Genomic DNA, 11817 nt, shown 5'->3' on the forward strand with positions numbered 1-11817 from the left:
TCATACATAATATCGACCAATCAATCAAACAAAGGGGTCAATAAAACAGCTGGAGAACAATTATGTCACATAACATTTGGTTTAATGACCATAATATATAGGCTGTAGCAAGTTAGTTGGCTAGAAAAAAAAAGAGTAACAGTTATAGAGAGTATTTTGCTAAATATGTGTACTTTTTTACTTATATCATTAAATAAAGTTGTTATTATAATAATACTAATAAACGCATTATATCTCTCTCTGTATTCTTACAGCATTAGGTGAGTTGTTTTTTTCTTGAGAAAAATGACTGCCTATCTTGTGTAGCCTACCTAATATTTATCCAAATGATAGGATCAGACTTTGCTGTGGGGAAAGTCTCTCCTGCGCTGGCTCAACTCCTCTGTCTTCTTCCCTTCACGTTTTCTGACAGTCGGTATATCATAAAAACTAACTCCGCGGTACTTATTGCTGTTGTTAGAACAGCGGGTATTACACAACACACCATCGCGCTGTTAAAAAAAAAGAAAAAAAAGCGATAATGCCATTGATAATACCGACGCTGATTCGCTGGTCAATTGTCAGACTGATAGTAGCCATGGTTTCTATTGGTGCTTTTCCACTACACAGTACCAGCTCGCCTCGACTCGACTCGGCTCTGTTTGGTTTTCCACTGTGTAAAAGTTGTACCTGTACCTGCTTCCAGGTACTTTTTTTCGTACCACCTCCGGCGAGGTTCTGAGCGAGCTGAGGCGATACTAAAATGTGACGTTAAAACAAGGCAGACTGCTGATTGGTCAGAGAGAATCGTCACTATTCACTGCGTCATCATTGCACGCGCCAGACGGAGTATCCTGAATAAAAAAACAGCAAAAACAAAAACATCCAAAAACAGCATACTCTCGATTTCCTCCAGTGTCCTGTGTGTGTGGGTAGCGGGTGTGTCTTGCGTAAAATATTAAGTCACGGCAGTTTCCTGCGGCTTCGCTATGACGACCAGGTACTATTGTGGAGGTACAATCTGCAATGGAAAACAGAGTGAAAAGCGAGCCGAGCCGAGTCGAGTCGAGTCGAGCTGAGCTGGCACTGGTAATGGAAAAGCGCCATTAGTTTAGTTATGTAGGAAACAATAGGCACGAGATTGTGTGAACCTGAAAACACACTGCATTGTGGGGACAGAGCGTTTACTAGGACGTTGTAGTGTGTTAGTTTAGTTATGTAGGAAACAATAGGCACGAGATTGTGTGAACCTGAAAACACACTGCATTGTGAGGACTTAATGGTTTACAAGGACGTTGTAGTGTGTTAGTTATGTAGGAAACAATAAGCATGAGATTGTGTTAAACTGACGACACAGTAGCAGCTTCTTTAGCTCTAGCAAATGTCTACAACGGTATTTATTTTCATTCTCTCCTTTACAGATGAATACAGACGTTGCAGACACAACACCCTGTTTGGCAGAAGCAAGTGCAGAACAGGTATTGTGTAGTTTTGTAAGAGACATTAACATTTATTCCAGGTGGATTTTTTATATTAAAGTATGTTCATTATTAGGGCTGTGAACCGACATGGTCTCACGGTTCGGTTCGATTACGATTATCAAGTCATTGATTCAGTTCAATTCAGTTCAATATAACCTTCATACATACATATATATATATATATATATTAGGGCTGGGTATCACAAATTTCACAATTCGATTCGATTTCGATTCACAAGCTTGCAATTCGATTCGATTACGATTCGATTCGATTCATTATCGATTATTTTGGATATCAGGTACAATACATAGCAAATCTTCTCAAGGAAAACAAATCTAACTATTATTGTAAACTATGGGAGTCAGTTGTAGCCTACAGGCAATATTGAAGGTAAAAATTAAATTAAAATTTGTATACAAACACTTAAAATACACTTATTTATTTTTATAATAATAAAGTTATGAAATTATATAAAAATGTAAAAGGTGGCTGTCATAAACTTTCCAGATTTATTCAAACATGCATTAAATATTGAAGAACATTAAAAATGATAATGAACATGTAATAGAGTATGGTGCATATATTTAACAAAATGCTCCTAGAGTTAATTTTTCTAGCTGACTAACAAGTTTATGGTCACTGCTGGATTTTTTTTCTGAGGTAAATGTGACGTTACATGATATTGTTTACTAACGTCTTTCCATGGTTGAAACACTGATTGAGCAATTCCATGTGACATGATACGGACTTCGATAAGTTGTACTCTATCTTTTAACACACTTTCAGATGCTCTTTCATGTTTATTTCGCGCTGTAACTGATATTATTCAGGCGGAAGAGAAGATCATGTGCGCTCCGCGTTGCTGCTTCTCCTGAGCTGAGCCAGAGCGATCTCACGCCACAGCGCCAAAACGGTATTTATGTTTTTGAATTTCGTAAGAAGATGGATGTAATTTGAAATCTGAGGCTTTGTTTCATATCAATAATAACAAAGCACAAAGAATATTGCGATGTATTGGATGGGATGCGCACAACAATGTTCCATTCATTCATCAACTGAAAACAGGATGACTAATCGATTCTTGGGATTTAAGAATCGATATCGTTTGGTAAAAATGCGAATCGATTAAAATCGAGAAATCGATATTTTTTACCCAGCCCTATATATATATATATTGGTAAAAAAATTAAAAAAAATAAAAAAATAAAAAAAAATAAAACCTTGGTCATCCAAAACTAACTATAAATAAATGAATATAATAATAATAATAACTCTTTACAAAATAAAATCACAGGTACAAAAAGGTGCTAAACATACTGAGCACAGCCGACAGGGTACCAATCTATATACCGGGGGAGGAAAATAATTACTACCAGAGGAGATGTGTAGTCAGGTGAATGAAGGCCTTTCATTTTCCTACATATCCTAGGAAAGGTCCCCAAATTCTATTGAAATTATCAGAGGATTTCTTCATTGTGTGTCTGATTTTTTCTAGTTTAATAAAATGGAAAATATCTTTAATCCATAAAGAATGAGTAGGAGGTTTAGGCGATTTCCAGTTTAATAAAATTAAACGCCTTGCCAGCAGAGTGACAAAGGCTACAAAGTCAGACTTGAATGTAGGCATATCAAGAGAAGGGGGAAGAGTACCGAATAAAGCAATGAAAGCCAGAGGTTAAATATGATTTGTAAGAACTTCAGATAATGTTTTAAAAATTTGGGACCAATAATTTTGTAGGGAGGGACAGGACCAAAACATGTGTGCAGTAGTTGCGTGGGCCTGGTGACAACGGTCACATGTGGGATCCACTTCAGGATATATTTTTGAGAGTCTGACTTTGGTCCAGTGTGAACGGTGGAGAATTTTAAACTGAATCAGAGAATGTCTGGCACAAAAAGATGAAGAGTGCACACGCCGTAAAATCTTTTCCCACTGTTCTTCTGAAATGTTTTCTCCAATGTCCTCCTCCCACTGAGATTTAATAGTTGCAAGTGGGCATTCACGCAAAGTGCAAATTGCATTATAAAGATATGAGATCATACTCTTCATAATATGGGTGGGCTTGAAAAACAAGTAATAAAAACTCGGTGAGTGTTTTAGCGCAATTTTCTCACCTCATGTTATCACAACACTAAGAGATAGTAAATCTTTTCCGTTTTTTTTTTTTTTTTTTTTTTTTTTGTGTGCGTTCCCGAGATTAGACCTTCCTTAAACAACCTGTTCTGGGGCCGTATTCACAAAGCATTTTATCTTACCACTAGGAGTACTCCTAAATCGCACTAAAAGATTTTAGCTAGGAGTTTTCTCTTAAAAGTTATTCACAACGCCTTTCAGACCTACTCTTAGTAAAGAAAAATGACAACTCCTAAACTAAGAGTGAGTCTTCGTTGCTATGGATGACGTCATTACTCATGCACGAGCTTGACTGAAGTGACCACCTTGATTGGCTGATGATTGTAACGCGGGAATGATTCCAAACCCCTTCCCTACGATGATGAGTGACAGGTCTGAGAATGCGTGCGCTACACAAGTAGTGCGAAGGACGGAAGATGATGAATAACTGAATAAATAGCCTAAATGAATAAAGAGTAAGGCAAAACAAATAGCCTAGTAGCCTAATGAAACATATGGATTGATGCAATATCTTTGCAACATTATTGATTAATCTGTCACTATATGCCTCTGCCTACGTTTGCAAAGAGAAGAACATTTTAATTTGATTCACAATCAAACGTTACGATTAGTTTACATGCAATGAATGAGTAGCCTAGTTTTGGTTGTTGTTGGTGGCGTTATTGCATCCCTAGTTATGCCTACAATGCAAAATTGTTCCCTCGCGATCGGAAGCTCCTGTAGCTCCGCATACGCATTTCAAAACATCGCAACGTGAAATGCCACAAAAAGCGGTTTGTGAATAGGTCTTAGTGAGTTAGGAGTCCTCTCGACTTCTTTTAAGCTGTCCCAGGCTTAGGTGATACTTTTAGGGCTAAAATGCTTTGTGAATTACTCTTAGTCAAAAAAATTAGGAGTCCTAAAGTTACGAGTGACACGCCCATTATTTTTAGGAGTTGCTCCTAAATTCGCCAGTTAGTAGCTACTTTTAGCCTTAAAATTCTTTGTGAATACGGCCCCTGGTGATATTGGTGACTTTCCCCGCTCCCCCCAGCGTTCCCAGGCAGAAAACCAACCTTGCAACTTGTTCACTACCGTCCCGGCAAGATAGAAATTGGAAGTCTCGTGAGAAGCGAGAACTAGAACGAGAACGAGCGCGAAACACAAATTGCTTTACGGCAATTCGACATAAACACACACGCATGTATGATGTATTACCAGATTACCCACCTCGGTAGACATAGCTCCACGCGATACAGTTGGCTTGCTCCGATCAAAACAAACGCACATGAGCAGCGGTAGAGAGCGGGAGGAGGCCGCCGCAAGTGAGTTTTTTACGACTGTGTTGTGAAATATACGCCCCCCCACAGCTGTAGGGGGAGCTCGTGGGGAAAACATGCGACAACAAAAGGGAAAATCAGCAAAGAAGTGACTAGAGTTCGCTAGAGTTTCCGAGTTCTCCTTTAAAAGTTAAAAGCTTTCCCAAAATTTATAATGACAAGTAATCATGAGTCCTGTCCATACGCTACATAAAGAATTTTATCGCTTCTGTGTAGCCACACGAACCAGAATTATCCCGACAACGCTTTATCTGTAGAGAGGTAAAGGGAGGGGAGGGAGGGAGGCCTTCACAGGGGAGAGACTAGTTGACACTTCAGGACTGTGTTGCATCTTTTTCTCTTACTTCTAGTTAAAGTACAAAATAAACATGAATGAACATCAGAAGATATGTTGAAAGAACTAGTACAACCTACTGAAATAAATCATGTCTCGTAATTGCTCGACCAGTGCTTCAACCACTGATAAAACAGCTTGTAAACAATGTGTCAATGGAGGACCCCCCAGTCCCCCCCCCCCTCCACACATACACACACACAGACAGACACACACACACGCGCGCGCACACACACACATTGACAGCCTCACTCTAAATAGGCCAAATATATTTTATTAAACTTATTTTGTTTTACATTATTAAATTATCTTATAATCTTTTTTATGCTACAGATTATCACTTGATTTTTTATCCAGTTCATTGAGTACATAATATGCTTGAAAGCACAAATACAAAAATAAAGATAAATAAAGATAAAACTATACATCGAGTAACTCCACCCTCTTACAAAACCAACCAGGAAGTGACTAGTCATTATTTACTTTCATTTTTACTGAAAGCTAAAACGAGTCAGTGTTGTGAAGAACAGAGGAGGACACATTATATTATAGCATTTTTGTTTATTTCTGAATTAACCCAGATTTTGATTGTAATAGTTGTTTACTCTTTAAACCAAAGTTCAGAAAGTGAAAGTAAATTGTAGATCATTGGATCTTTTACAAGACGAGGAAATGGATTCAAAATCTGTGCAAGAGCTTTCTTGTCCTGTTTGCTGTGAAATCTTCAAGACTCCTGTTATTCTGTCCTGTAGTCACAGTATTTGTAAAGAGTGTCTACAACAGTTCTGGAGAACTAAGGAAACTCAGGAGTGTCCTGTCTGCAGGAGAAGATCCTCAAAAGTTGAACCTTTAGTTAATCTTGCGTTAAAAAACTTGTGTGATTCATTGATAAAGGAGGGAAATGAGAAACGCTCATCAGGATCTGAGGAGATCTGCAGTTTACACAGTGAGAAACTCAAACTCTTCTGTCTGGAGGACAAACAGCCTGTGTGTTTAGTGTGCAGAGACTCAGAGAAACACACCAATCACACATTCAGACCCATCAGTGAAGTGCTTTCATCTTACAAGGTAAGACAAATATCTCTGATTTCATGCTGAATACAGTGCTAAACATAGAGTATTATTTGTGTTTACAATAGACCAGAATTTATTTTTGCTCAGACTAAATCTTTATATCTCTCTGATATAAAATTCTGCTCTAATCTTCAACCGTCTAATGTTCAAATCTTCTTGAATGTAACAGCATTGGCACAAAACATCTTTTGAAAAAAATATTTGCACAACCACAAATTTACAACTGCATGGATATAATAATTAAGAATTGGGCATGATGATTTCTTGATGTTTCTTGATGTCCTGCAATTTTCACACACAAATGCTTCCTTGAGAATGACCCATTCAACATATAAATAATATAACAATAAAAACATCCAAACATCCAATGTTTAAACCTCTTATAGCTGCATAAGTTTCACAGATTTTCATCTTAACCTGTAGGAGGAATTTAATACAGCTCTGACGTCCTTACAAAACAAGCTCAAACATGGAGAACAAATGAAGAAAAAGTGTGATGAAACAATTGAACACATCAAGGTGAGGATATAAAGAGTTAAATACTCAACATTCACACGCAGTTTATTATTGACATTAGTGGAGTGTGTGTTCATACAGCGCTGACTGAAGTGAATGTGATTTGATTTCAGTCTCAAGCTGAGCACACAGAGCGTCAGATTAAAGAAGAGTTTGAGAAGCTTCATCAGTTTCTCAGAGACGAAGAAGAAGCTACAATCACTGCACTGAGAGAGGAAGAGGAGCAGAAGAAGCAGAGGATGAAGGAGAAGCTGGAGGAGATGAACACACACATCTCAGCTCTTTCACACACAATCAGAGACATGGAGGAGATGATGAAAGTCAATGACGTCTCGTTTCTAAAGGTGACAAATCAATCTGGCTTCATTCTCTGTGCATAAAACAACTTGTATAGAGAGACTCATTGACACTGAGAGTGTTTGATAAGATATTAAAATGTTTTCAAACTCTATATTTTCCAGAACTATAAAGTCATGATGGAAAGGTGAGTGAGCTGCTCGTATCTCTTCTCTCAGTGGATCTGAACTCAAATTCACTGCAGTTCTGACTCCTGAATGTTCCTCAGAGTCCAGATCTCACAGCCGGATCCACGGATGAGTTCTGGAGCTTTGATTCATGTGTCGCGTTATCTGGGTAACCTGCCGTTCAGAGTCTGGAAGAAGATGCTGGAAACTGTCCAACACAGTGAGTCTCAGCAACATTAATATTTGATATATTTAATAATTTCCAAGTGAATCTGAACTGTATTTCAGAAAATCATCAGATCATACAGTGAACTCATAATGAAAAGTCTATTCCTCATGGTCTATGTTTATGTATTAGGATACAATAGTGTTTATTGAATACTGATATTAAACCTGAAGCCTCAATCCATTCTGACAGTAACTGAGAGACCATTGTTATGAGAGCATGATTTATGATTTCTTTTAACAAAGTCTTTATGTGTTTTACATTTACATTTCTAATACATCATATTTCATCCTGTAATCTGATGTTATTCTCTTTGCAGCTCCGTTGACTCTGGATCCAAACACAGCAGAACCTCGGCTCACACTCTCTGCTGATCTGACGAGTGTGTCGTTCAGTGATGGAGATAAAACACTTCCTGATAATCCAGAGAGGTTTGACAGGTTTGCATGTGTCCTGGGATCTGAGGGCTTTAACTCAGGAACACACTGCTGGGATGTGGAGTTTGGAGACAATACAAGCTGGAGTCTTGGAATAACCACAGCATCAAACCAAAGGAAGGGACTGGTTTTCTTTAAGTCTAATGTCTGGTGTGTGGATTACAGGAACAGCAAATACAGCTCAAAATCCCCAGAGCAAAGCCACACTGTCTTTACTGTTAAACAGAAGCTTCAGCGTGTGAGAGTTCAGCTGGACTATGACAGAGGAACAGTGTCATTCTCTGATCCTGTAACTAACACACATTTACTCACATTCACATCCACCTTCAACGACACAGTCTTTCCATTCTTATATAATCGCTGTACAACTCCTCTGAGGATCTTACCAGTTAAACTCTTTATTACAGCAGAAAATCACAATTAAATCTGATTCTGCTTATAGATTAATTCAGTTTTGCAAATTATGCTTCAATAACAACACAAAGGGTCACGTTCATCAATCACACTTAAATGTTAAATTTTGAGCCGACTTAACACTTGTGTGTCCTAAAGGACATTTTTGTCTTTTTCAGTTTAGTTTTTTTATGTTCCTGTGTTAATGCCAACTGCATCAATTTTGACACAAGTGTGTAATTTTTTTTGGAATTTTCTTATTTCACCCTCATCTTTTTCATCCACTAATCACACTTTACACTCAGGACCTTACAGACAAAAAATTCATCATTGAAACCCATTAAAATGGCTATTTTAACTACAAAATGATGCAGTCTTTGTTAATGGGCTTTTGTTCTGTTGGAAAGGCTTCAAAAAAAGGTTACTCTTTTTTTACAAGCCGTTTTCTCAGGTTAGGTCTTTAAAGCAAATACTCACTTTTTTCCTGTTTTCTACATCTGCATATTAGAGTCAATTGGATAAATTATTGTGTAATAATTGTGTGCATTTACCAAAAAAAAATATATATATATATTGTGCATGTAATATTTGATCAAGAAAAATTCTACTGTACTATAAATATAGCAAAATCCCAGTGGAGCTTTGCAGGCATTCAATGGGAAAAGTTTGGTACTGAACCCAAACAAACTTTTTAAACTTTTTAACTTTAAATTTGAAACTTATTTAGATTTATGGCTTTGATTTTATAGCAGGTTTGACTTTTCATAAATAAATATTAATAAATATTTGTATCTTCTTTATTTAAAAAACAAAATATATATAATCTGACATGGGTCTTCTTGAAAATGAGAGCAAACGTAAGTCTGTGTTTTCTGACACTTACATTTTTGTCCTCTAAGGACCTCAGAGTAACTTTTTTTAATTGACGCATAAGGGTTAAAAATCTGACTTCTGTTAAGTCATTCTGTTTAATTATTATTATTATTATTATTATTATAAATTCAATAAGTCATATAATGATGTTATAATGAAAGCATGTTTAAATTCACATTTACAATATTTAAGACAACAAAGTAGAGAGACATTTTAGTAATCTTCTTGCCACTGAAATCCTCATATGTTCATATGTACAGGTCCTTCTAAATAAATTAGCATATTGTGATAAAGTTCATTATTTTCAATAATGTAATGATAAAAATTAAACTTTTATATATTTTAGATTCATTGCACACCAACTGAACTATTTCAGGTCTTTTATTGTTTTAATACTGATGATTTTGGCATACAGCTCATGAAAACCCAAAATACCTATCTCAATAAATTAGCATATCATGAAAAGGTTCTCTAAACAAGCTATTAACCTAATCATCTGAATCAGCTAATTAACTCTAAACACCTGCAAAAGATTCCTGAGGCTTTTAAAAACTCCCAGCCTGGTTCATTACTCAAAACCGCAATCATGGGTAAGACTGCTGACCAGAAGGCCATCATTGACACCCTCAAGCAAGAGGGTAAGACACAGAAAGAAATTTCTGAACGAATAGGCTGTTCCCAGAGTGCTGTATCAAGGCACCTCAGTGGCAAGTCTGTGGAAAGGAAAAAGTGTGGCAAAAAACGCTGCACAATGAGAAGAGGTGACCGGACCCTGGGTGACCCTGAGGAAGATTGTGGAGAAGGACCGATTCCAGACCTTGGGGGACCTGCGGAAGCAGTGGACTGAGTCTGGAGTAGAAACATCCAGAGCCACCGTGCACAGGCGTGTGCAGGAAATGGGCTACAGGTGCCGCATTCCCCAGGTCAAGCCACTTTTGAACCAGAAACAGCGGCAGAAGCGCCTGACCTGGGCTACAGAGAAGCAGCACTGGACTTTTGGACAAATTTTGCATGTCATTCGGAAATCAAGGTGCCAGAGTCTGGAGGAAGACTGGGGAGAAGGAAATGCCAAAATGCCAGTGTCAAGTACCCACAGTCAGTGATGGTCTGGGGTGCCATGTCAGCTGCTGGTGTTGGTCCACTGTGTTTTATCAAGGGCAGGGTCAATGCAGCTAGCTATCAGGAGATTTTGGAGCACTTCATGCTTCCATCTGCTGAAAAGCTTTATGGAGATGAAGATTTCATTTTTCAGCACGACCTGGCACCTGCTCACAGTGCCAAAACCACTGGTAAATGGTTTACTGACCATGGTATTACTGTGCTCAATTGGCCTGCCAACTCTCCTGACCTGAACCCCATAGAGAATCTGTGGGATATTGTGAAGAGAAAGTTGAGAGACGCAAGACCCAACACTCTGGATGAGCTTAAGGCCGCTATCGAAGCATCCTGGGCCTCCATAACACCTCAGCAGTGCCACAGGCTGATTGCCTCCATGCCACGCCGCATTGAAGCAGTCATTTCTGCAAAAGGATTCCCGACCAAGTATTGAGTGCATAACTGAACATAATTATTTGAAGGTTGACTTTTTTTGTATTAAAAACACTTTTCTTTTATTGATCGGATGAAATATGCTAATTTATTGAGATATGTATTTATTTGGGTTTTCATGAGCTGTATGCCAAAATCATCAGTATTAAAACAATAAAAGACCTGAAATATTTCAGTTGGTGTGCAATGAATCTAAAATATATGAAAGTTTAATTTTTATCATTACATTATGGAAAATAATGAACTTTATCACAATATGCTAATTTATTGAGAAGGACCTGTATATTATTCTATAACCTCGAGATCTGAAACATATGAATGCACTGTGAGGCAAGCAACTGTTTATATATTTATGCAAAATGATTGACAGAATAACAAGCAAAGTAGATACTTTCTATAGTGTATATATATGTGTGTGTGTGTGTGTGTGTATACAGTATATGTATGTATAGAGCACCATATGCAAACTAATGCACTTCAATTTATTTTAAGTACATCTGCAGTGACAAATATAAGTCATAACACCATGAATAAAACAAAATGTCCACTGATGATGTAACAGGACCCGTTCTCCGCACCAGTGACTTCAGTGCATGCTGGGATTTGGTGACAGTAACATTAACATGACACTGTTATTGAACTGAATGAATCAGTGTTGAACTGACTCAAAATAACATTATTATCTTCTGTAGAGCTGCTTATAGATGAACTGAACTCATTTCAGAGTTGATGATCTTCACACAGTAATTGAACTGAACTGAATCAACACTGAACAGACTTCAGCTGAACAATGACACTGTTGTCTTTTTAGATCTGGTTTGCATCATTGATCATTATTTTCCTGTTTATCTGTAAAGCTGCTTTGAAACATTATGTATTGTATAAAGTGTGGTAAAAATAAAGGTGAATGACCTAAAGTCACAATTAAAAGGAAATAGTGAAACTTTTCTTACATATTGTGACACACATCCAAGTGTAACATAATAAAAAAAGAAATAGTGCAGGGCAGGTTCATCAGTTGTTAATGAATCAGATGTT

The 11817-nt window shown here is 37.4% G+C and overlaps 1 protein-coding gene across 1 annotated transcript; it reads left to right on the top strand.

The window, feature by feature from the left end:
• The first annotated feature begins 5718 nt into the window (after positions 1–5718).
• LOC311094703 (nuclear factor 7, brain-like) lies at positions 5719–9135 on the top strand. The gene is made up of 6 exons (XM_084132827.1): positions 5719–6316; positions 6746–6841; positions 6952–7182; positions 7300–7322; positions 7404–7522; positions 7848–9135. Exons 1-6 carry the CDS (start codon positions 5921–5923, stop codon positions 8387–8389), a joined length of 1407 nt encoding a protein of 468 aa, XP_083988953.1. The 5' UTR covers positions 5719–5920; the 3' UTR covers positions 8390–9135.
• Positions 9136–11817: the final 2682 nt, after the last annotated feature.

Source organism: Abramis brama (genome assembly GCF_963993115.1).
Source record: "Abramis brama genome assembly, chromosome: 13".
Lineage (NCBI taxonomy): Eukaryota > Metazoa > Chordata > Actinopteri > Cypriniformes > Leuciscidae > Abramis > Abramis brama.

Coding starts and splice junctions, on each gene's coding strand:
- LOC311094703 (XM_084132827.1), top strand. CDS start 5,921: ATGGATTCAAAATCTGTGCAAGAGCTTTCTTGTCCTGTTTGCTGTGAA. Junction 6,842..6,951: donor AAACAATTGAACACATCAAG/GTGAGGATATAA, acceptor ATTTGATTTCAG/TCTCAAGCTGAGCACACAGA. Junction 7,523..7,847: donor GCTGGAAACTGTCCAACACA/GTGAGTCTCAGC, acceptor TTCTCTTTGCAG/CTCCGTTGACTCTGGATCCA.